This window comes from Lycium ferocissimum, unplaced genomic scaffold (assembly GCF_029784015.1).
Source record: "Lycium ferocissimum isolate CSIRO_LF1 unplaced genomic scaffold, AGI_CSIRO_Lferr_CH_V1 ctg2187, whole genome shotgun sequence".
Lineage (NCBI taxonomy): Eukaryota > Viridiplantae > Streptophyta > Magnoliopsida > Solanales > Solanaceae > Lycium > Lycium ferocissimum.
Window position 1 is genome coordinate 170,206 of NW_026719979.1, and position 27,369 is coordinate 197,574.

The 27,369-nt window shown below is 37.3% G+C and overlaps 1 protein-coding gene and 1 non-coding gene across 2 annotated transcripts; both read left to right on the forward strand.

The window, feature by feature from the left end:
* Window positions 1-11,521: 11,521 nt before the first annotated feature.
* LOC132043198 (small nucleolar RNA R71) lies at window positions 11,522-11,624 on the forward strand. Its single transcript, XR_009411724.1, has one exon. It is a non-coding gene; the product is annotated as a small nucleolar RNA R71 (small nucleolar RNA).
* A 6,345-nt stretch (window positions 11,625-17,969) lies between these two features.
* On the forward strand, window positions 17,970-19,225 carry LOC132043194 (defensin-like protein). Its single transcript, XM_059433677.1, has 2 exons — window positions 17,970-18,140; window positions 18,905-19,225. The coding sequence occupies exons 1-2, from the start codon at window positions 18,077-18,079 to the stop codon at window positions 19,075-19,077; spliced, it is 237 nt and encodes a 78-aa protein (XP_059289660.1). The 5' UTR covers window positions 17,970-18,076; the 3' UTR covers window positions 19,078-19,225.
* The last annotated feature ends 8,144 nt before the right edge of the window (window positions 19,226-27,369 follow it).

Here is a 27,369-nt window from a genome sequence, read left to right on the forward strand (position 1 = left end):
GTCCTAAATATGACATTAGTCAGCCACTTCATACCCGCATCATCTAAGTTCTTCCAAAAATCCACCAGGATGTCGTATGGCCCGGTCGCTCTAACCCTTCTCTTCTTTCGATTGACCCCCTTAAACTTCAACCTTAATGCACCTGCAATATCCAAAATCACGATGGCTCTCGGAATGTTCTAACTCCCTCAACACAATATTCTTATTCCCTACTTCATTCACGAGCTTATGAAAATATGTTTGTCATCTCCGTCTAATGTGCGCTTTTTCTACCAACCCTTCACCGCTCTCATCCTTGATGCACTTTACTTGATCCAATACACAGACTGTCCTCTCTCTCGCCTTGGCGAGTCTATACAACTTTTTATCCCTTTCTTTGCACTCGAGCTTTTCATACAAGTGCGCAAAAGCTGCCGTGAACGCAAGCTTCACTGCCTTCTTCTCCATTTTATACCTCTCCCAGTTCCTTCTTTTATCCTTCTCATCTAAGCTTTCTACTAATGTTGTATACGCCACCTTCTCAGCTTTTACTTTTTCTTAAACCTATCCATTCCACCACCAACTCCCTTTATGTCCACATGGGTTACCTCTCGTGACCCCTAACACCTCTCTAGTTGCCTTTCCGATGCAGTCCACTGTCCTAGCCTACCTACTCTCAACGTCTCCACTACTCCCCTAAGCCCCCACAACCACTAACTTCTCTTAATCTTCTGAGCTTTAGCCTCAATCAGGCCTCCCCATCTTATCTTCAGCTGGACATATGCCACCCTCTTCTTCTTCTCATATGCCACCCTCTTCTTCTTCTTCTTTCTCTGGACAACGAAGACCATAACCACAGCTTATGTTGTGTTGTAAGATTCTCGCTCGGGATCACCTTACAGTCCTTACATAAACCTCGAATACAATTTTGAAGAGTACGAAAGATAAAATTAATTCGAATTTGTACATCTTTAACTCCCACAGAAATCCATTTTGAATATTAATATGGTGATTAGTAACGTCATAAGTTGTTCGGTCTTGGTGACAACTAGCTGATGAAACTACTAATTTAATGGTTGGTCATGTGTCTTTTTAGGAAGGTTGTTTTTTTTCATGAAATTATGTCACTTTAAACCTTATGTTCTTTCATGTAGAACTGCTACTTGAAAGTTTGTGACTTTTCATGAATTTTTTTTTTATTGAAAGATAAATCCTATGTAAAGACATGATTGTTCACGCGCATATTCCTTCATGATTTATGATGCGATGAACCAACTCATAATAATATTGATTAAAAAAATCATAGAAATTGAATTTGTAACATGAATTAACGAAAATGCTATAGTTGGGCACTAAAATAGACTTGTGTTTCGTAAAGGAATAAGAATATGTAGCATGAAAATGCTAGAAAAGTGGTTGAATAGTTGAGAAATACAATGTTAAAATATAGCGGCCACACAATCATTCTAAGCTATTTACATAGTGATACAGTAGACAATAATTAGATATGCAATGAAAAGTCTAGGCATGTGTTTGTGACATGCCTATATAAAAGACTTGTTTTCAGTATGTCATGAAAATATTTTGTGTTGATCATGCAAGATTTATTTAGAAGAAATGTAGTACCAGTAAATTGTGAGAGAATAAGGTTAAAACCTGAAATTAACACTAGTAATAGGAACCCAACATTGAGTTAGTATACACTCTAACAACACAAGGTCAAGAGGTAATAACATGTTACTTTGTATTGCTAAAACACGAGTATCCTTTTTTAAAGCCTTGATACTAATATATTGCATATTATTATCCGAGGAGTTAAGAAGTTGTTAAATGTCTAAAATAGCAGGGGCATAGTGATAAACTCCATATTGCAAACTATCACGAGAAAGGTTGACTTTGTTCGTAATGGAATAAGTAAATGTCACATCTATGTGACAGAGGCGGAGCAAGGATTTGAAACTTATGCATTTTGGATATTTTTTTGAGTTACTGAATTTTAAATTAATAATATATACTCCCCCAGTTCCAATTTATGTGTTACTTTTCGTTTTTCAAAAGTCAATGTGACTAAACTTTGAAACTAAATTAGATTATATTAACTCAATAATTTAAGATTAAAATTTATATATTTGAAGACTACATGAAAATTTACTATAAGTTGCAACGTTTCTCATATCAATTTGGTGAAAAAATTCATCTTAAAATGTTTGTCAAAGTTCATGTAGTTTGAATATCGAGAAGCGAAAAGTATCACATAAATTGAGACAGACAGAATACATATTTAATGGTTTTAAGACAAATACAAATTTAAACAAAAATTTAATGGTTTTAAGACAAATACAAATTTAAAAATCAAATATGTGTTCACATATACGTGCATAGGTTTACTCTAGCATGAATACGACACCCTAAAAAAAATACACTCACACAAGTAGAACACGGAAATAGGCACGATATAACATAATACACCACATGTACCCCAGATATCCGCATATATATTTGCACCTCGCTCATGTTAAAACTGTGCTCGTAGCAGTAAACTTTGAAAAGTAGAAGAAATAGAAAAATATTTTGAGCCCATAATTTTTTTCTTGCCTGTTTACCCTTAAAATGGATAACAATTAAATTTGTATGTGGTGTAAATGATATGTGATTTGATTCAATATGAATGACTACAAAGTAATAAATAATAATGCAACTGCGAGTAAAAACAATCAAACCATGGTAAAGCAGCGACTGGTCCTGGGAAGCGACCGATCGGTTGGCTTGGGTCCTAAGAACTCGTGCTACAGTGGTTAAGTAATGAACAATGATAGAACTCTTAGAGAGATGAATAAACACTTAGAATCAAATTGTATTGCTTTAGTGTGTTTGTGCGTGTGAAGAACTAGCCTAAAGTGAAAGGGGTCCTCCTCTTTATATAGTAGAGGAGTCCTCACCCTAGTACAAGTCTAAATAAGGTATAAAATCTTCAGTTATTGACAAGCAAGATCGGCGCCGCCATATCTGATTGATGGCGGATATTTCGGTCCCTCATTTATCATTGTTAACCGCCTTCTCGTCCTATCTCGATATTCAGTCCCAACCGAACACAGTGACCCGGGATCAGATGTGCTCGATCTTGCTTCGATCCAACGCTTGACCTTGACCTCGATTGGGATTAGTCCGATCCAGCAACGACCATCACGATCTTGAGTTTCTTGTCGGGAAACCGAGGATACCATTGCCCTCAGTTTTGCCCGTATACATTCTTGTCCCCCCATTTTTTGGAGGGAAGTATTAACTTCAGGAAATGGGTCCAGATAAAGCCAAGTAAGCCGTACCTCGCCGCCTTGGAAAAGACATTCCCATCAAATCCTTGCACTCTGCCCGATGTAAGTTCATAATTACTATAACCGCCTAATCACTCTTGAGAATCCGCCCCTTGTCAGAATTCTTAAATCCTTCAAAACTTATTGTACTCCCCACTATATAAAGCCCATATACTTCCTTCTTGCCATGCACTTCGAACCTAAACCCTAAACCTCATCTTTTTCAAAAACCTTTGCTTGTAACTGTTTGGGTCTTGAACCTTTCTTAAACTGTCACGCCCCGAACCATGGCCTGAGTGTGACACAGCACTCGATGTCTGACTGTCTATGACCGAGCGAACCCATGGCTGCTGAGTATAACAGTTGTATCATGAAAGCATGCAAGATATAAAATGAACCAAGAGAATATTCTAACTCAAATATAATAGAGGATGTGGAAATAAATGTTGTGAGGCAAAACCAACATAACTGACTAAAGACGGTGTCTATGAAACCTCTATGATGAAAATACCATAAGAATAACTAGGTAAATACTAATGAACTAACTAATACTCGAAAGCCGGAAATAGATGGGAAGCCCCGAATGAGAGGGGCTCACCAACTAGGCCGATGTACTCAAATTCGGAAGCTAAGCGCTACCGTATCCTCCTCTGAAAGTCGATCGCATCGTGAAGTGCGTGAGGCCCATGCATAAGGACGTTAGTACATTTAAATTGTACAAGTATGATAAGCAACTGAAGCAATGATAAGGGATATATGAACAATAAAGTATAATGAAACTGAATACTCATATCATGAGTTGATCTGTAAAGAAACCACCTGTGCAAATATCATGTAACTATGGCCTCGGGCCTAATAAATAATGAGTCTCAAAGCTATGGCCTCAGGCCCAAAATAATTACGTATGCATATGAATCATAACTATGGCCTTGGGCCCAATCAAACATGAAGCAACAGGGGTAAAACTGACTACTGACTCTTTATCATGACTGATGACTTAAACTGCATTCTGAGACTCGTCAAGTCTTTTAGATTAAGCTAGGGTCCATAGCATGCAAAAACAAGTATGAACATAATCAGAAAACTGAACTCTAACCCTAAATTATGAAAATCAAGAACTAGTGCAAAATCATGAACTTGCTGGATTACTGGGAATTATGATTATTGAGGTATGAGGATGATTAAACAATGTTCCTCATGTAAATAGTATGCTTAACATACCTGGAATTGCTCCCAAACTTGGATAATAATCTGGTCTTAGAAAAGAGTTTCAAGATTTTGCTCCCTATGCTCTTTAATTGGGTTTTCTTGAAAACCCTATGTTAAGAACATGGTTTCATGATTAGATTAAGAGCATATATGATAGAATTGATTTGGAAGAGCTTGAAATGACTTACCTTGCTGTTTTGGTTTGTTGGGAGAAGAACACTTCGTTTCCAGGGCTTGGAATTATAAAAAATGAAATAAAATCACTAAAGGCTGGTATTTATAGGTTCTGGTGCGGGTTGGGAAATACAGACCAAAATACGGTCCGTATATTGAATTACGATTCTTAAACCTGGACCGTAATTCAACATATTTCAAACAAAATCACTGCTTTATGATTCCTTCTTAAATACGATCACAATTTACGGGCCATATTTCAAAATACGGTCCGTATTTAACAATATAAAATTTCACAAGCCAAATTCTAGAATGCACAGTGATTTTGGGTGTCACTTTATGACTTGAAATACGGTCCGTATTCTGGGGCATAAATCCCCATCTGACAGCTGAAGAGAAATTTTCAATTCCCACATTCTTTATCTGGTGTTGCTAAGTCTGGAATCATGATCAAAACTTAAGTTAAAGGACTGAGGTGTTACAAAAACCATTATTTTTAATCGCTTGTCACTACTCTTTCTTCTTGGTCATGACTTTTCTACCGTTTCTAACTCAAAGTGCAGACCATTCTTCGTCGCCACCACATTCACCGCTCTTGTCAGCGATGGAAGTGATGATAAGTTGATATTTTATCAACTTATCTCTTCTTTAATCTTATAATTTTGCTATGTTTGATTGAGAAAATAGTGCATTTAATATCGTTTACATCTATTTTACAGGTTTTATGTGATTTAGAAGTGATTGGAAGAAACCAAGTGAAAATAAAGTCAATAAGAGGCTAAATTGGACAAAATTGTCAAAACTGGACAGTTTTGGAAAAAGGGACAGATTTGCAAAAAATGAAAATTAGGGACTGTTTTGGTCTAATTTTAAGTGGGAAAATTTTGGGACTACAAAAGGAAGCTTGAAGACATTATTTCTCATCTTTGGCCATTTACAAGACTTGGAGAGCTAGGGTTCCAACACCCACACTTGGGGATTGAAGATTTGATGAGAAATTTCTTACCTCTTTACTCATTTCTTCAATTCCTTGCTATGTATTGAATATCTAAGTGTGTAGTATTTCATTTCTATACTTGAACCTTGTTTATGGAAGTATACATTGTTAAAGTTTGGATTGAAGCTCTTGTTTTGCTTATGTATTGAATGATTTTTATTCCTAATGTAGTGAGTTAATGTTGTTTTAATTATTCTTGTTCTTTAATGTTTCTTAAGGGAATTTCTAACCTTAGGACTTGCCCATTTATTTCGGTTTAAACTCGGAAGAGGCAAACTCAGGATTGGGAAAGAATAATTAACAAGAATTTGGGGCGTTAACCCTCATCTAATGGAAATCGACCTAGGGATAGGCGACACCACTTGTAGCCATATTCGGGTGTTCTTAATTCTCCTAATTGCTTTAGGGATATTCAATTAGGTAGTCTAGTTAGTTTTCGGAAGAAGTTAATTTAGAGTCATTATCCGAGGCTAAGTAATATAAACTCACCATTAGTTGTAAATCATGAAATACATTGGATCGTTACTTGAGCGTAGTTTCCTTTGTATCCATTCTTGTGGCCATTGATCATTTTACTTGCTTTCTAGGTTAGTTTACGTTTTCACAATTAGTTATAATTTTCTCTCTAAATAACCTTTAAGTGTTTGACATAGCTATTGTTAGTGATAATTCCTACTTTCATAATCACCTATATATTGTTCTCTGTGGGATCGACCCCGACTCATAGTTGGGTAAATTATATTTGCATACGACCGTGCTCATTCTAATTAATAGGGTGGATTTGGACGTTATCAAGCGACCAGCCCTGAGGAGGAGTTGGAGTTCCTTCTTTGCGGATATTTTTCCTGCCGGTTTCAAATATGCGAATGACCGTAAAATATCTTCTCACCTTAATTCTGTGGAGAAATTCGATTCCTTATCGACGACGCCACCATCCCCGTAGTTCAGAATGATTGCAACCTCGATATTCACCCTGTTGAAAGTGGGATGAGGATCAACCACCATGTTGTTGGTTATTTGATGATCTATACCTATCCCTTCGCTATTGGGTTTACTCTTCATATTCCCCAAGTAATCGAGGACTTCTGTCGTTTATACTATGTTTACGTTGGTCAACTTGCTTCACAAATTTGGAAACTTGTGTATTGCCTCGAAATTTTGGCCAACGTAGCTGGGGTTTCTTTTACCCTCGACCATCTGATACATATATATGTTTCCCGGGTATTCCGAGGGGGCATAGTTCATTTGCTTCCTTGTGGGACTCGAGGCCTCATAGATCCAGAAGATGACTATGACAGGGGATGGCTACATCGGTTCGTAATGATTCATACGGTACAACTCTACCGTTCCTTATCTGCAGACTTCCTGGAGACGTGGAACCCCATCCCGAATCAGGTCAAACCTGGGCTTGTAATCACCATCTTTAGATGGGTAGTTGCACTTTTAGGCGCCTCTCGTGACATGGGCCATTCTTGGAGGAGCATGGCACCCGAAGGGTGGAAAGGCAAGAACAATGGTAATTTCCAATCTGTTTGTGGAATCCCTTAGTTTTTCCCATTTTATACTCTAACCCTGACTCTTTGGTTTTCAGGATTCCCGATAAAAAGGTCTTCAAAAGAAAAGTGTATTGTCGAAGAGGGTGCCGAGAGTGCCGTTGGGGGAAGAAAGACTAAGGCTGCATCGGTGAAAGCATCCAGACGTAGAGTCCCTTCGAGCACCTCGATTGTTCCCTCGGAGATAAGCTATTGGGTCAGATCCCGCCGTCTCTTGGAGGCTCGACGGGAAATTTCTCGTGATTGACCGCCCTCGGTGATTGTTCTTGATGAGGGCGAGATCTACCGAAACTAAATAGTCCTAGTTTGGCCACTCCCAAGGATAATTCCGAAAGCTCCCTTCTCTAGCCTCTATGAGGACAGGGACCGAGGCTGCAGGGAAGGTTTTTCCAAGTGAGGACCGAGGATTTGATCCCTGCTGATAAGTTGCCGTTCCCCGAGAAGTAGAACCCGAATCATAAGGGAATTTTCTTTCCAAGTAGCTAAGTGACTCCTCTGATGTTCTATTCGTGATTTCAATCTTCGTTTTTAACAACGAACCCTACGCGGTTCCGATTTGGAGGAATGGATCGGGTTTGCAGTCGCTCACTTACGCCGAGCATAACTGGCGTTCACTTTCGAAGGACATATGAGAGGCCGAGAATCACGGTGAGTGTCTGTTCGAGGTACTACTTTTACCTTCTCGTATTTTACGCCCTACTTCGTTTAACATTTTGTTCTCTCCTCTTTGCAGGTCTCTCGAAGGCCACCAAGATCCGAGGGTAGGATGAAGAAGAGGCTTCGAAAGATGAGGTTGATTCTCTCTCGGTTCTACTATGTCGAGGCCACCGAGAAAAAGGAGAAATGAGGAAGAAACGGTCCTCCGAATCCTCCAAAATTGTTCCTTCCGCGAGTAAAAGCCGAAGCTTACCCTCAAGGAGTTTCAAAAATATCAAAGATACATGGACCCCGAGGCCGTTGATCGACTCAGGAATCACTCCGATGATGAGGACCTCATGCTAGTCAAGCATCGGTCCTCTAAGAAAAACACCAACCAAAAGCTGAAAAGCTCAGAGAACCATTTTGTTATACAAACCAAGAGCCGTTAGGCTTGCAAAATAATGCCCCGACACCGGTGGGTTTGGAAACCATCGGGTCGGGATCGAGGGGTCCCCGAAGATGCTGCCACCGTGCCTTTTTCCATTCGAGGAACGGAGAAGGAGACAGCCACACAGCCCAACTCGAGGGCGACCTACCTTCCGGCTCGAAGGTACCTTATATTCCACCTTTATATGGTATAGGTTCCATCCTTCCCGTACAAAGGGTGGCTTCACCGAGACCGTTAGACCATTAAGGACTCACCACCTCGATCAACGGCCGCCCCGATCCGAGAGCCCAGTTTAAAGGCAAAATGACCGAGGATGCAGAAGGTTGAAAGAATCCGCCGTTGGTCATTTGCCTAATAAAAATGCTATCATGGTCAAAGGCCACTCAGGGTTCGGCCATCTACCCATCCCTGTAGCCGATCGATTTGGGGTTAACTCTGATCCCCGATTGGAGAAAAATTTTTCGGTCCCGAGCATAGACCCGAATCGAAAAAAGCTGGTCTTGTTATGGTGTCGGCTGATACGCTCAAATTACACCTATTAATGGTATAACGCGGACGTTGTCAAATATAGTAACTCAACAAGGTTCAGGTCGAATCCCACGGAATAGGGTGTGAAAATGGTACTAAACTCGTAGAATGCTATGTTTAGGTCTAATGTCTTAATCCGATGATTTTGGTAAAAGTTGAGTTTTTAGTAACTAATTGCTAAATATTACTTTGGTTGTGAATTTATGGTAAAAGAAACTAAGGTTGTGTCCCCTTTAGATAGAGTGTATGATCATGGGTATTGATCTGATTGTAGCCCGAATAACCATCAAGGAAACAATGGTAGGAACACCCCGTTAGCCTATCAAGCATTTGATCAATATTCAACTTCGAATCTTGAGTTTGCGATAATCCATGCAAACTCTCCATCCGGTCACGGTTCTAGTTGGATCAACTCATTCTTTGCATTTGGCACCACGGTGATGCCGCCCTTTTTAGGAACACATTGTCGGGCTCTCCCCATTTACTATCGATCGGGTAAACCACTCAAAGATCCAACCATTTGATGATCTCCTTCGCTACCTCGCATATTCTCGTTCAACTCCGATGCTCTACACTCGGTTTGCTCCCTTCCTCCAACCGGATTTTGTGCTCACATCCCGCATAAAATACCTCGAATGTCCACATGTGGTCCAACCAATAGCACGCCTATACTCCTTCAACACCTCCAAAAGTCAAAACCTCGCTCAAGTCGCCCGCAGAGCCGACAATCACCGGCAATGTATTGTCCCTAGAACTCATACTTCGTATGTGAGGGAACTCGAGTTTAAGCTCCAATTTAGGTGGCTCAATGATCGAAGGCTTTGCCGGAGGAGTTGTTCTATTTTCCGCATCAAGATTCACTTTCTTTGGTTGGTAAGTGAGTATACGATCCCAACCCAACAAGCGAATTTACCGTCTCCACATAACCTTCCATGTCCTCGCATCAAAATTAACGAGAATACCGAGCTTCACCCAAACTTTCTTCTTCCATCTTAAACTCCACTGCTTCATTAATAACATCAACGGAATCAATCACCGAAATTCTCCGTAGACTTGGTAACTTCATCCCTTTGCTACTCAAAGGTCACTTCTTCATCGTTGACTTAACTTGATTTCATTTTTCTCCGAATCCATGAGCTCTCTCAGAAAGCAAGGAAAGGTCTTCCGCATAATAGGAATGTCCCGATCTCCGTTTTTACCAAGAATCACAAAAATCGAAGGCAACATAAAATCACCAACCCGCACAAATACATCATCAATCACCCCAACAGTCTTTTTATAGACCCGCCCATTTGTAACCTCATATAGTGCCTTGGCATCCCAAACCTAATTGTTTGTAAATAGAAGGGGCATCAAATTAATACTCGCCCCATTATCACACAAAGCGCGAGCAAAATCGCGGTGCCCTACAGAATGCGGAATGGTGAACGCCCAGATCTTTTTTTTTTTTTTTTTTTTCGAACAAGAATGTTGAGATGATGGAACCGCAGAGTCAAACTTACGATCTCATGTTGAACCGTTTTTGTCAGCAAGTCCTTCAAATATTTAGCGAAACCGCATCTCTCGATGCCTTTCCAAGAAGTGGGGAAATTAAGAGATAACTGTCAAATTGACAGCGAAACTTCTCGAACTTAGCATCTTCCTTTTTCTTTACCAACCTCGAGGAAAGGTGGTGTAGATTTGAAAAGCCGAGTCAAAGGGTGGAGAGCCTTTTACAAGGCCGCTTGCTCGTGTTCTCACCGCCTTCGCAATCTCGGATACGAACTTTTGCAGCATTCTCATCAACAATAATAGGTGCTTTGATCGTGCCTCATCCTCTTCATCTATCGGCTCAAGATCAATCACCTTTTCCATCGCCTCCAGTGTTTTACCACTACCCTAGTGATGATGGCAAACACACGGTCTACACCGCCTCCCCCATTCTTGGATTTGGAATAGTGTCACTCCGGAAGGCCTCCTTGGATGTTGCTCTCAGAAATATCCCTCATCCGTGACTCGAAAGAATACGTATGGGAACCCAGGCCGGATAAAAGTTCTCTCGGACTTAGACCGATTTGCCGTAATCAAGCATTGCTTCAACCTTCGAACTACCTTGCTTTTACCCCTTCGGTGGTATATAAAGATTGGAACTCTTGTTCCCAAAATTGTTCTTGTTGTTGTAGCTCCTCGGTTCGCACCACCATAATTATTGTTGTAGTTCCCGGAGTTGTTATAAGCACCTTGACCTTGTCGAGGTCTCCATCGATTCGACTCGATAACCACCCCGGTAATTTCCGCCTCCGATAACCCCCTTGAGAGTTATTTACATAATTAGAAGCATAGGGGCCCTTCAGGAACCACCATAACGAGCATGGTATATCCTTTTGGTAAAACTGCCTCTTCCTCACAAACATTTACCTTCTTGATCTCGGGATTCATCGAACTTCTTCGTCACGGGGAAATATTTGTTGCAAGTTCGCCTAAGGTTTTGCCGGGTATCTTGATTCTCCTTCACTATATTTTGGATCATAGCACTACCGAACGGACATTGTTTGAGTGCCAAGCGATTATGAGTTGTCACTTGTTAAGTATGGTGGTCACCCGTCGATAAGATTTGGTGAAACAACCATTCCGCATTATTCGCAGAATCCGCGACATCAGATCTAACCCTCGGTAGAACTTCTCCATTAATATGTTATCCGGAAAACCATGATTTGGGCTCATCCGCAAATAATCCTTGAATCTCTCCCATGCTTCATATAATTGTTCCCGTCAGCCGCTTAAATTCATAGATCTTGTCCGATTTCAACGCCTTTCTTCTGGTGGGAACTATTTTGTGAGAAACGCAACACCATCTCCGCCTATGGTAATCGAATTCGGGCGGCTTCGACCATGTTCTTGCCTCTCTAGCTAAGGAATATTTGAATAACCTCAACCGAATAGCATTTTGTGAAACGTTGTTTTGAATGTGATTAGCACACATATCCACAAAATCGCAAATGACGTTGAGGTCAGCAGATCAAAGTATCCCTCCGGGAGAGAGAGGAATCAATTTTCCAACCAACTCGAGGTCAACAATGGCAGATGCATAATCCTCCTCCGGAACGAGCTCAAATAAAACATTCTCACCATAATCATTCCGATTGTTCAACCGATTCCCCGGTTACCAAAGACGTTGATCGCCGATTCGTATTCCGGTTTACAAAGTAGCAAACAAGGTATGATGGAATAAGCAAAAGACTTCAATAAAGCAAACAAAGATTTAGTAATTTCAAACCGTATTCCCAAGCAACGGCGCCAAAATTTGATACGCTCAAATTACACCTATTAATGGTATAACGCGGACGTTGTCAAATATAGTAACCCAACAAGGTTGGGGTTGAATCCCCGCCAGGGTGTGAAAAGTGGTACTAAACTCGTAGAATGCTATATTTAGGTCTAATGTCTTAATCCGATGATTTTGGTAAAAGTTGGGTTTTTAGTAACTAATTGCTAAATATTGCTTTGGTTGTGAATTTATGGTAAAAGAAACTAAGGTTGTGTCCCCTTTAGATAGAGTGTATGATCATGGGTATTGATCTTGATATACTTCTAAGGGATCATTATATGAATCACTTAATCCCTATATGAATCTCTACTATTTCCCAATAAATAAAGATTATTTCTTCTATGATTTTTCCAAATATAAGAAATTAGCTATGAAGAACGATTAATCATGCCAAGTAAATTCTTCTTATTCCTAAGTGAATTTATTAAACAAAGTTTAAAGCTTTGAGTTCTTGTTGTTTATTCTTACCAACCCTAATTATTTTTTCAAACAAATCAAGGTTTATGGCTTTAATCAATGTTTGCAACCATTAATTATGAATGAAGAATGAAGAATAAACAAACCCTAATAATTCATTATGTATACCAATCACAAACCAATCACAAAACACCCATCAATTGGGTTCACAACCCTAGTAGGGAAAATTAGCTACTCATGATAAAGAACAAGAAACAAGAAATTGAAGAATTCATAATTGCTTACTTTGGAAGAAAAGAGGAATTGAGAATACTTGAATTGATGTTTGAACCTTCAAAAACTAGAGAGTATTTTATGTTCTAAATCAAAAGCTAAAAATATGAGAACCGATAATAATTGAAACCCTACAATGACTATTTATAGGTTCTGAAAACGTGAAAGTTGCAAATTTGCACTTTGGTCCCCGTCGATACTGAAATACGATCCGTAAAGTGGTTTACGGAAAATGACTTGCTTCCCGTTTAGAGCAACTTTGATCTTCGAAATACGGACCGTAAATTGGTTTACGGTCCGTAAACCTTCAGTCGTCTTTCAACTTCGTAACTTCAACTTTTTACCCATGCCCACATGGTTGAATACGCTGGAAATACGAACCGTAAAGTGGAATAGTCAAAAGTTGTTCGTAAATCACCAAATCTCGGCGACTTTCTGTTTTCCTTATTCCTTAATACAACCATGGAATCCGTATTTGAGAATACGGAAATTTTACGACCATTTCGCAGACTTCCAACTCGTTATCAATCCAAAGCATAGACCCGAAAAACATAAAAACACATTAAATAGACACGACTTGCTTAAAAACAAGTAAAACTTTCGTAAAAAGGCCTCGAATGTGCCATAAATGCCGCACATCATGCCGATATTAACATCTTGTCCGGCTGGTCGGGTGGCCAGTTATCTGTATCCTCTAGTAACCGCAGAGGATCAGAGGAATATCAATGAGGTCAATGGCCTCTGCCTTTTTAACGAGGCTCAGCATGCCTTAAACTGGGTACACTCCCTTATTCTGTTTTTATACTTAGTTTTATTTTCCTTTCTCATTCTAACTATCGCTCCTTTTTTGTTTCAGGCCTCTGTGCTTTACCACGAAAGCTTCCACCAACTGAGGATGGAAGTGGACCGTCTTACGGATCAGCTCGAGAAGCAAACCCGACAGACGAAATTGCTCAGGATGCCCTACGAGCAGAACCAAGATTTTATCTCGAGCTTACCCGACCCCTCCACTCTTCAGTCCGATTTGGAGAAGGCTCGGAATGAGGTCATCGACGCCAGACGGGAACATGACCTCCTAGCGGGGAAGGTAAGGGCTTTTGAAGTTCATAATAAGCGGTTAATAGCCGACACTAACGCTACCCCTTCTCAGGCCCAGGAGTATGTGACCCTGATCGACCAGCTTCGGTTGGAGCTCAATGAGATTAAGCCCGAGCTCGAGGGCTTCAAGGGAAAAATGGATGGTGTTGCTTCCAAGCGAGATGCTCTCAAGGAAGACTTGGCATCGGCTAAGAATCAGCTCCGTATGATGACGGAGAAGACTGATGAGAGCTCAAAGCTTATTGCAGAAATTCGATTGAAACTTGCCTAGGCCGAGTTGGAGCGGGACAATCTTGGCCGCGATAACATCGATTTGCAAGCTAAATACAATAAAGCTTTGGGCTGAATCTCGAGTTTTAGTGGGATGTTGGCTCAATATAAAGCCGATGTAACCGCAGCCGAGAAAAAGAGCGACACTAGGGCCAAGTACATGCGGTGTCTATTCCGAAGGGAGATTTTAGAAGATATTTATGCCACCGGGTTAGACTTATCGGACCAGATCGAAGAGGCCAAGGGGCTCGAGGAAAAGACGAAGGCCAAGTATGATCCCGAACGATCAGACGAGGGTGATGCCGAGAGCTCGGGTGAAGATTAGGCTCAGGAGCCTTAGATTTCTTTTTGCCTTTTGCAATTTTCTATGTAATTTTTTATGTTTTGGAACCCAAGGCCGTTTTCAGGGCCTTTGTGAATATTTGACATATATATAAAAGCTTTTGCTTGGTTTTATTCACCGTTTTTCATTGCATAATATTCCTTTATCCTTTGTGTTTAAGGATTAGAATAATCATTGGCTTGGTTTTGAACTTGTCTGATATGCACTATTGCCTTAGTATGCATTATTGCCTTAGCAAAAATAAAATTTGAAGTAGTGGTGACTCGGTCTCGAGTTTCACCGACATATGATATTACCTTAGTACCGAATTTCAGAGACGATATCGAGGCTAATTGTTAACCGTTAACAAGTTAATGAAAATGTAATATGCAAAGGCCTTATTTTTTTGTTTGCGAACTTGGACGTCTCCGAGTTGCGTTGTGTGATCGGGTCGAAATTCCAATGACTTCGGATCTCATTTTGACCTTAGTCTACAAACAAGTTGAGTTGTAGTTTTTGGGTTTTTAGACCGTAGTCTTTAACAATTTAGACCGTAGTCCTTTATATTTTAGACCGTAGTCTTTTAACAACTTAGGCTTTTAGCCTTTAGTTTGCACATTTCGGATATTTGAGGGTCCGATAAAATGTAATATTAATGCAAAAGGAATAGTAACGGCTAAAATGATACTTCGAGAAATTTCCAAGTTTATTGATTGAACCGGAGACAAGATTACAATAGTAGCCGTGGCAAAAATAAACTAACCGGGCACGATTCAATCGATCGTTTGACCCTTACAAAAAATCCTATTGTTTAAGCCTTGGCTTTGAAAAGGTATCGATTTGCCCCGGGTATGATAGTCCCCTAGTACTGGAGTCCGAAGTACTAGGGCTCGAGTGCTATAGATCCCACATGGGCAGTCCCCAGTCCCCGGTTCTTGACCGGTCTTCTTAGTTTTAGCAGCATATTGATGGCGTTGCAATGTGGCTCCGTTGCCTCCATCTGCATGCGCGTTACGCACCGACGACTAGTCGGTGTTCACAGCCTTCTGAGAGTGAGGATCTGCTTCGTTTGGATCAACTGGGGGCACGTCGTCATTAGGTACCCCGTTGTCATTTCACTCGTGGTGGCTCGATTCAGCATAAAAATTAACAGAGTGAGAGTCTGACATATTGGATAGACCTGAAATCAAACTCCAAAGAACAAGTGTAAAATATCGTGTGTTATCAAAACTCGTATTAAACCACCACTATTATCCTAGACCCCACGGTGGGCGCCAAACTGTTTACCCTTAAAATGGATAACAATTAAATTTGTACGCGGTGCAAAGGATATGTGATTTGATTCAATACGAATGACAACAAAGTAATAAATAATAATGCAAGTGCGAGTAAAAACAATCAAACCACGGTAATGTAGCGACTGGTCCTGGGAAGCGACCGATCGGTTGGCTCGGGCCCTAGGAACCGGGCTCGTGCTACAGTGGTTAAGTAATAAACAATGATAAAACACTTAGAAAGATGAATAAACACTTAGAATCAAATTGTATTGCTTTAGCGTGTTTGTGCATGTGAAGAACTAGCCTAAAGTGAAAGGGGTCCTCCTCTTTATATAGTAGAAGAGTCCTAATTCTTAGAATCAAATTGTATTGCTTTTGTGTGTTTGTGCGTGTGAAGAACTAGCCTAAAGTGAAAGGGGTCCTCCTCTTTATATAGTAGAAGAGTCCTAATCCTAGAACAAGTCTAAATAAGGTACAAATTCTTCAGTTATTGGCAAGCGAGATCGGCACCGCCATATCCGACTGATGGCGGATATTTCGGTCCCTCATTTATCATTGTTAGCCGCCTTCTCGTCCTATCTCGATATTCAGTCGCAACCGAACACAGTGACTCGGGATCAGATATGCTCGATCTTGCTTCGATCCAACGCTTGACCTTGACCTCGATTGGGATTCGTCCGATCCAGCAACGACCATCACGATCTTGAGTTTCTTGTCGGGAAACCGAGGATACCATTGCCCTTGGTTTTGCCCGTATACATTGTCCTTAAGGAATTTAATTCTCTTACTGTTGCACAAGGTTTAGGGTTAATTCCTTTGAGGATAGAACCGAATAAACTATTCTGCAATAGCGGCAATTCAAATAACAAAACTTCGATGAACTCAACAAACGGAACAAATCATACGACTCTACAATTTAATTTTGAAAACAAATGTGGAGAGCAATTTAGAGGGGGGAAAATTTCAGATTTTATTGTACTGTTAGCATAAATTATTTAACTGCGCCAGTGTTGTAAGATGGCCAATTAAATTACCAGATACTTTCAAACTTATATTTTCAAGAAAGAAGACATGTCAAAGATGTTAAGAGGGGCCGTTCATGGCTGGACAATAATACATGCCTAACCTCAGAATTGGGCAAGACAACGCAAAGCTTTTACATGGACTTTAACTTAATAACAAATTTTTACAACTTTATAAGGGATAGAACTACACTCAATTATTCTTCATTTTTGGTAGGCATAACATGTGTAATAGAGTGTGGCAGAGGAGTCCCCTTTCCTTATTCTCACTCTGTAAAAACATATCACCTTCCAACATTACATGCTCATTACATTTGGAATTTGATTGAGAAAATTAACATACATTTAGTGTCCTTAGATTATGAGTAATTAGAAAATATAATTGCTTACGAGTCGACCCGGTCCGTTGAATGTGGTAAAATAGTTTTGGAGTATTTAGTTAGCGAGAACTTGAGGTATGTTGAGATTGTGACCTCTAGAAGTGTTTTTTCTAAGAAAAATAGGCATAATACATAGATAGACACCTTAAGTTAATCTCAAGCGCAAGCAATCGAAAACTCAAACTTTGAGAGAATGATACATTTAAACTTTACACCTTTTAACATTCGCATATAAATCATTTTATTTAAAAGTTATGGAGGTTCATGTCTCTATTATACAATTTTGATAAATTTTTGGATTTATCTCCGTGTCGAAAGTTTGGGGTTCAATTGATCATTTTGTGCTATATAGCCCCGAATGTACGTAGACACCTAAACTCGTACTCACTGTGTCTCGTGGACATATAAATTTGGAGATGTCTAGATGATCATTTTGTAAAGTTGGAGTGTTCAACTGACACAGTGGAGACAAGTTGAGGTGTCAAGATAATCATTTTGTAAGTTGGAGCGTTCAACTGACAGTAGAGGTCAAGCTTAAGTGTCTATCTATGTATTATGCCAAAAAAAATATGCTAACTAAAGTTTGTCATCTCAAAAGTGTAGAATGTAATTTCACCAACTTATGAGATGAAAAGAAGCCTCACATACCCACTTGAGATTAATTGTATAAGTCACAAATAACTTTTTCCTATAAACTTAGATCATTTTGTGACATCTACTTAGGTGGAGAACTCTTCTTTTTACACTAGTATAGTAAATCAGCATCTATAAAAGTCCCCTTGCCACTGCTAGTCTCAACCAGTACTCAATTAATTCCCAAATTGCATTCCCTTTCTCTCTCTATCTCTAGTTCCCTCTTTCTCTCTCTGAAGATGGGACATTCCATGAGTTTGTTTGCAACTTTCTTCCTTGTAGCAATGCTGGTTTTGGCCACTGGTTCGTCTTCTTCCTTTATTAATTTATTACTATATAGCTTTCTAACCGCTCTGTTATATTATTGTTGAAACATCTTCTCTTCGATTTTGTGGCAAGACGAAGATGCACTAAATATAACAGCGAATTGAGTTTAATTTTTATCTGCTGATAATGTAAAAAAATACAATATTAAATATCTAAAAAAATGTTATAATATCAGGTTATTCAAAAGATATATACAAGTAATTAAGCTACCTCAAAATATGAGGTTTAATTCAAAGAGCTTGTAATTTATGTCCACCATTAGTCACTATCAGATCATCCAAAGAATATCCCTCCTTAAGATGTTGGATTTACAAGATAGCTTACTTGATACTACAGCAGGTAAAATTGACTGGGTATTAGAACTTCTTACACTGACGATATATATGATGCACTATAAAAAAAAAATTTTTTTTATTATTTTCCTACTGGATTTTCCTACTAAAAATAAATGAGTGTTGGTGGAAAAAATCTAAATAATAGTGTTTTCGCACGTATAAATTAGAAAGTTTCCAGCGTTTCAGTGAAAACTTGTTTCTCATCATGCGTTTTTTCAGTGAGTTGGCTCAGTAGGAATGAGATGGAAAAATCATATTCTATAGCACAAATTTCCCACTAAATGCCTGTGGCAAAAATCTCTAACTGTATTAAGGTTTGAAAATAAAATAAATTAATCAATTAATCAGTGTGTATTATTGGTTGTATATGTAATTCTTGATTTCTGATATTTGCCCAATTGACAGATATGGGACCAATGAGCAGTGCAGAGGCAAGGACCTGCGAGTCACAGAGCCACCATTTCAAGGGGACATGTCTTAGTGATACCAACTGCGCCTCCATCTGCAAGACTGAAGGCTTCATTGGCGGCGACTGCCATGGCCTTCGCCGCCGTTGTTTCTGCACCAGAAACTGTTAAAAAAAATTAAAGAAGAATATTTCTACGTGTCTGTGAGAAATGATATTTTCATTGTCTTTGTGATTGTTTCCTTGTTAAAACATCCATGATAACTAAAGTTGTTTATCAATAAAAAGACATAGATAGTCTTGGTACGTTCTGTGCTTTAGTCCTTGTCTGCTTCATTTATTGTTCTACATGCATTTTTTTTTTTCCAAATGTTTGGTACTTGAAATTTATTGGCTTGGTTTATTTAATTTTACATTTGGTATGATTAAATTTTTCAAAAACTGTGATGAAACCTAATTCCCATCTGTTAGGCGAATTCATTAATATGCAAGTCTATATATTTTTAATTATAAAAACACAATAATAAGCATAAAGAGTAGATATTAAACCAAAAGAGAAGTTATAATGAAGTCAACTATGCTAGAATATCGTAAACAATCCCAAGAAATGACGATCCGAGTCATGAGCAACTAAAAAAATAAATAATTTTTTTGTCAAAATAAATTATTGTTTGGAATATAAAAGTAGTAGCAAAGCAATAAAAAGAAAGGAAACTCCAAGGCGCTATGAAATAAGACCTTACCTCGAGAGTCTCCAAATCAGCAGCCTACACACTCTACTAGTACAGGGATCTACAAAGGTATTTTTAAGAAAAAAGTTATATTTTTAGCTTTCCAAAAATAGTCTCTGCTACTTCCTATAGTCTCTGCTACTTCCTATAAACACTTATTTTCTTCTAAAAATTTGATCAAATATTTCATTTTTAAAAGAAAAAATAAGCACTTTTAACCTCCAAAAACTTAATCTAATTATGATCGTATAAAACATCTCAAAAGTGCTTTCTCTTAATTACAAAATTAAGTGATGGCAACTAAAGTAATATTGAACTAAATTAAGGGCAACATAAAAGAAGGACAACAAGCCAACTATGCACGATACTTCTTAAGAAAAAATTAGCTCTAGTAAATTGACAAAAATGACCTTGTGAGGACCACAAAAGTTCCTCATTCATGCTTATATATGATGCAACATCTCAAAAGTGCTTTTTCTTAATTACAAAATTATGTGATGGCAACTAAAGTGATATTGAACTAAATTAGGGGCAACATAAAAGAGGGATAACAAGTCAACAATACACGTCACTTCTTTAAAAAAAAATATCTCTACTAAATTGACAAAAATGGCCCTATGAGAACTACAAAAATTCTTCATTCGTGCTTATATATACAGTCAGACCTCTCTATAACAGCATCCTTGTATAACAACACCTCTCTATAACAGCTAGGTATTTCTCGAAACTGATTTTTTATGTTATAGTTTACCTCTCTATAATAGTTTTTTACCTACAACAACAATAGCCATTTTTAAAACAGTACGCTCTTTGTGAAATTATCTCTCTATAACCTCTATCTTCTTTTTTGATAATAAAATTATTAATCATCTTTCTAGAAAATAGAATCTTCAAAATTACCAATAACATGTCTAGAGATTTTGACCAAATATTTTGATATTTTAAATGCAATATTTATGGCAAAGAATATTATATGAATACAAATTTCCATCATTAAAAGATTTTCCGTCTTCATACAAAGTGTGATTAAACTTATGATTTGACAATTAAAAATGAAATATTAGATAGTATGCATCTTTTTGCCTAACGGTACAATATTATTTAAATGTCAATGTTGTTACAGGTGCATAACAACCATTCGCTATAGCAACAAAAAAACTTCGGACTCAACGATGTTGTTATAGAGAGGTTTGACTATAGTAGTAATATGCTCCTCCCTCCGTACCATATTACTTGTTCACAGTACTAAAAATATATGTCCCAAATTACTTGTCAATTTACAAATCAAGATAGAATTAATTAAATCTTTCCCATCTTACATTTAATATTAAGTTTTCTTAAAAATAATAAATATTGATTAGAGTCAATTTATTGGAGAGAAACAAGGGTAGATAGTAAAAATATACTCCTTCCGGATAAAAAAAAGAGTCCACTTAGCCTTTTTTTCTTAGATAAAAAAAAGAGTCCACTCAACAAATCAAGAAAGAATTAACCTTGTTTTTTCATATTTGCCCATATTAAGTGTTATATGATCAAATCTCAATGTCTATTTAATTAGGGGTAGTTTAGTCAAATTATCTATTTTTATCTAGGAGTTAGTATTTTTTTAAGGGGTGTGTAAATGGCTAAGTGGACTATTTTTGATCCGGAGGGCCGGAGGAAGTACCTTTTATTTATAATTTTTTAAGAAGTGTGTAAAGGAAAAAGTCTATAAGTAATATGGAACGGAGGAAATATAATGCTAAAACAGTTAAAGAGTATGTAATCATATTTAAAGGCGCGGTTATGTTAAGAGTTGAATTGATGGCTTAATTGACCATCTCAAAGTCGAGTTAAATACATTTATGGCTTAGTTGACCATCTCAGAATAGAGTTAAATACTTTAATGGCATGATTGACTATCATAGAGTAGAGTTCAATCACAATAAGACACGTAAGGACCTTTGTGGGGCATGATTACTTCTTTTTATGAGCTAACTAAATCGGATTAACATTCAGAATTTACATATTTTTTTCTTTAATTTGGGACCAAAGAAGTAAATAATAAGCATCTATAAAAGCCCCCTTCCACTCCTAGTCTCAACCAGTATTCAACTTCTCAAATCACGTTCATCTCTCTAGTTCTCTCTTGGTGTGTAGATGGGACACTCCATGCGTTTGTTTGCAACTCTCTTCCTTGTAGCAATGCTGCTTTTGGCCATTGGTTTGTCTTCTTCCTTCATAAAATGTTATTACTCCTTTCTAATAGCCCCATTATTGTTGAAATTATTTTCTCTTTAATTTCGTTGCAAGAAAAAGATGCTGAAAATATAATAGCCGATTGATTTTAACTATTATGTGCTGATAACAGTAAAATATTTTTTACAATATTAGATATCTAAAAAATAACTATACTATCAAGTCATCCAAAGATTCCCTAAAATGTGAGATTTATAATTTAAAGAGTTTTTAATTTATATATACCGTCAACAACAACATCCCCACTGTAATCTCACAAATAGGGTCTGGAAAGAGTAGTGTGTACGCGGATCTTATCCTTACCTTGGGAGGTAGAGAGATATTTTTCGATAAACTCTCGGCTCAAAAAAGCATAATTTATATATACCGTCAGTATAAGAAATGTTATTCACTATCATATCATCCAAAGAATATTCCTCCTTAAATTGTTAGATTTGTATAAGATAGCTTACCAGATACGGCAGGTAAAACCGACCTATGGTTTAAAAAATTTCTTACACTTTACTATACATATAACTCGAATTCATCTGAAAAATAAAAATTATTTAATTTTATTATTGGTAGTATATATAGTTCTTGTTTTTTTGATGTTTTCATTTTGATAGAAATGGGACCAATGAGCAGTGCAGAGGCGGCAAAGACCTGCCAGTTTCAGAGCCGCTATTTCAAGGGGCCATGTCTTAGCGACAGCAAGTGCGCCTCCGTCTGCAAGATCGACTACGAATTCTCCACCGGCGGACACTGCCTTGGCCTTCGCCCCACCTGTATCTGCACCAGAGACTATTAAAAAAAAAAAGAGGAGAAATGATCTTTTCATTGTCTCTGTAATTGTTTCTTTTTAAAGTATCCATGAGAAATAGTGTTGTTCAATAAAAAGACTAGCTAGCATCATAAATATTGGTGCTTAAATTAGTCCTTGCCTGGTTCATCTATTGTTCTATTTCATGCACTTCTGTTTTCATTTGATAAATTTAGATTCATATTTTAATTTGTCACGATCCAATTTATCTAAATTGTGATGGAACATAACTCAATCCGTTAGGTGAATCCATTAATATGAAAAGTGCATTTTAATTATGAAAGGACAATAAAGAACCTTAAAAGTAGATATTAAACCAAAAGAGAAGTTGTAGAGTCAACGATGCGGAGATATCATAACCCACAACATCCCCCCTTCCCCCGGCCACCCCCGACTCCCAAAAAAATGACGATACGAATGATAAGCGGCTAAAAGAGTAAATACAAATGGTCTCAAATAAATTACCATTCAAAAAATAAAAAAGAGTAGCAAAGTAATAAAACGAGAAGGAAACTCCAAGACGTTATGAAGCAACAATTCACCACGACAATTTTCAAATCAACTTCCAAGGTTGTTCACACACTCCACTAGTACAGGGATCAATACCCGCACAAAATGTGCAGCATGAGTACAATAAATCATGTGTACCCAATGAGTATCACTTGGCGTCCCTAAAGTGGCGAGGATTTGCTCGAAATACTTACTTAACTAACATGTACAGTTATCATATGATCTTGACTGATAAGGCATGATCGGCACGACATAAGATGTACAGATACAGCATAATTTGTATGCATGAATTTAGCATATAATATGATATGCATGTAACACGAGTCAGAATCAAATACACATGATAAAGACTCTTACCTTTTCGTACCTGGTGCTCCCAGCACATTTGTGTGCATACTATTTGGTTTCCCAGGGAAGTACAACGACTCTAGAGGGACGGATCCATATCCACACATCAGACAGACAACTCACGCGTTATAATTTCGCACAGACAACTCATGTGGCTCAACCAAATCTATGTAAATCTAATATGCATATGAACAGTGCATGACAACATTTAAGTCATCTACATATATGTGCATAGCTTATAATGTTACTCTAGCATGATCTAGCGTGAAAGAGTGCTCAAATAGTCATGCAAACAAGTCACAAGACAGAAAACTAGGCATGATATAAAATTATATCCCAATATGTACCCCTGTTATCTGCATTTGCGTTTGTCACCTCGCACATATGTTACACCCACATACATAGTATAACCAAATCAAGACAGTTTTGAAATTTTTTTCTCATTGAGGTTAAGGCCTTAATTAACTTACCTTAGTTCGGAGTGACTCTAGCCTTCTTGAACCATTTTTCTTTACCCTGAGTTGATCATATGAGCTCAATCTATGTGATTAAACAAGTTCAAAGATACTCGTATTGCAATTTGAGCCTAAGCTAAAGTTAAAATCTAACAAAAAGTCAAATTCAAATTCTGGGTCAAGATTCAAAATTGGTTACGTTTCTGCAATACCCATAATCCTACGAGTCGAAAATCTATTACTTAATTTTCAAATTTGATAACAAATCGATGATAAAAAAATCCCTAATTTCACCATCTTAATTATAGGGCAAAAGTCCCCAAATTTCTACTTCAAATTCATAATTTAGGGGTTATATCTAGCATAAATTCATGAACAATTACTAAGATAGGTGTAAATAAAAATTATTTCTTCATTGGTGTGAAATTGTTCCGTTGGTGATATATATGTCGAACCCAAGTCAAAACTCTCCTCAACCCGTGACTTAGCTCATCCAAATATGTAGTTAAAATGCCGAAACCTCGAATTATCCTTTTTTATGTATACACTATAGGCAGTGGTGGAGCCAGGATTTTCTCCTAGGGGGTTCAAAAATATGAATAAGTAAATACACTAAGAAACCAAGGGGGTTCAACATCTACTATATATATATATACATAAAAAAAATAATTTTAATCTTGTATATACAATGTAATTTTTTGCCGAGGGGGTTCGGATACCCCCTGGAGCCTACCTAGCTCCGCCCCTGACTATAGGGGTCCATAGTAATTGCACACTTTGGTCGCAAAAGCGGTTTTGCAATTGCAACACACCCATTGCCAAAACGGACCTTCACCCCATCTTGATCTGTTGCAAAAGCGACCCTTTTTAGTCGTAAATGCAATCAGCCCTCTGCAACTACAATAGTTGAAATGTGATTTTTTGTCCAAAACCACCGAGCCCGAAGGGTCCTAACCCAAATTCCTCAAACAAGTTTCGAATGGTTATATTAACTCGTTCATAGTCTCAAATTCTGAAATTGAGCGTTAAAACTTGGAATTAAGGTCCAGGTTGTTACAACATTCCATTGAATTTATTTGTGGTAGAAAAATTATGAAGAACAGAAATTAACTTGAGACGTATCAAATTATTATCCTTAAGAATATTGCGCTCAAACAATAGCTCTTCCATAATTAGGAGCAAAAATATTATTCAGAGGAGAAACAATCTAGCAGAAGAGATAGAAGCATGTTTTGAAAAATACGTTTAGCTCTCCAAAAAAAAAAAAAAAAAAAGTTAATATAGGTATTAGACAAACGGCTAATTAACGAATAGTGAATTAAGAATTAATAACAACAAGTATTAAGAAATTACTAACCATAATAATCTTCTAACTAAATCTGTACCGGCTAGTCGAAAGAATTAAATGTATACCGGCCAAAAGATACTATAACGATATAATTGATCATCATAGAGTCGAGTTAAATCACAAGTTACTTGAAGACTTCTGCTGAGCATGATTACTTACATTTATTTAGCTAACTAAAAAAATCTGGTCAGAATCTTTTATTTTAAAAAAGTATAGTTTAAACATTTTCGTTTATAATTAAAAACATTATGTGATTAAAATACGCCAATATAACCAGAGGCGGATCCAAGATTTTGAGGTTCCGGGTGCCACACTATTTTAGACTTTAAATTAATTTATTTTGAGCTTTGATTCGGGTTATTCATGTTTTCAGTATATGTAGAAAAACCGATTACCACACCAGTGCTTTGACTTGATTTTTTTTTTTTTTTTTTTTTTTTTTTTTTAGCTTCAACTCGGGTTATTGGTATTTTCGATTTACATAGACAAGTCGACTAAACGAAATAAGTTACTCCGTCCGTCACAATTTATATGAGGGTGTTCGACTGGACATGAAGTTTAAGATAGAACGAAAGACTTTTGAATCTTGTTATCTAAAACAACCCAAAGAATTTTTTATGTGGCTAGAAATCATCTCATTAAGAGTAATATGAGAATTTTAGAGTTAAATTGTTGTCAAATATAGAAAGATGTCATACTTTTTGGTACTGACTAACGAAAAAAGAGTGTCATATAAATTGGAGCTAGTGTCATATAAATTGGAGCTATCGTCTGACTCAATCAAGAACAGATAATGAAAACTAGAGCTAGAATCATTGTAGATGCTTATTTAAATACTCAAAACAAAAACTTAGTAAAAACTATGAACTATAAAAACAGAAGCAAGAGTTAATTAAATTTAAAAAGTCATAGTTGCTCAAAAAAAAAAAAAAAGTGTCAGCAAATAAAAGAAAAAGAAAAAGAAACAAAAGAAGAAGTAAAACAGAAAGGTAAAGAAGAAAAAATGGAGAGAAAATATCGTGTAATTTTTAAATGTAGAAAATGTAGTATGTTAGGCGATCCCGTGCGCTGTGCAGAGAAAATTAGGGCCTTTGCCAGTGGCACCAGGCAACTATTTATTTACTTGGGTGCCAATTTGTGTATTTATACGATTTCCTATATATATAAACATATATATACACAACGTTTCGATCGAGGTGTGCGGGTGGTGTGACACTCCCTCCACTTAATAGATCTACCCAGAATATAACGTAAGAATTATTTACACTAGTATTCAAGGGGTGTAAGTTAAATTATTTCATGACATCTATTTAGGCAAACCTCTTCTTTTTGCACTAATATATATAGTAAATCAGCATATATAACTTCGGACCAAAAAAAAAAAACGTTTTTAATGATAGATCATACTATCACCAGGATGTGGTGCAGTTACTAAGGTTGTTCCTCCCTTAATCAGAGGTTCCGGGTTCAAGCTTTGAGTATGAAAAATTCTTGGTAGGGAGCGCTTTTCTCAAATAATCCCTACGCGGCGTGAACCTAGTTATAGTCGAACTCCAATGCGAATATGGTCAACGGATCGAAAACCAAAGAAAAGGTAGATCATACCCGATGTTTAGATTAAACCATATATATCTATTTTAATTAAGTAAATTAATCAGGTGAAAATGTATGTGAGTTAATCATGATTAATTAAGTACTAGTCGCTGTGTTTTATTTTATGTGAACCTATTTCTTTATTAATCCGTTCCTAGAGGTGTTCACGGGTTGGTTAAAAACCGAACTAAACCGATTAAATAAACCGATATTTACTTGGATTGGGTTTGGTTTGGTTTTAAATTTTTAAAAACCGATAATATATGGTTTGGTTCTGGTTTTACTAAAAGCAAACCGAAGAAAAAACCGAACCGAACTGACAAATTTTATACATAATTTTTATAATTATATATATATATATATATATATATATATATATATATATATATATAATATTAAATTTTATAAATACTTTTAAATAATTTGTATACTTTTTAAGTAA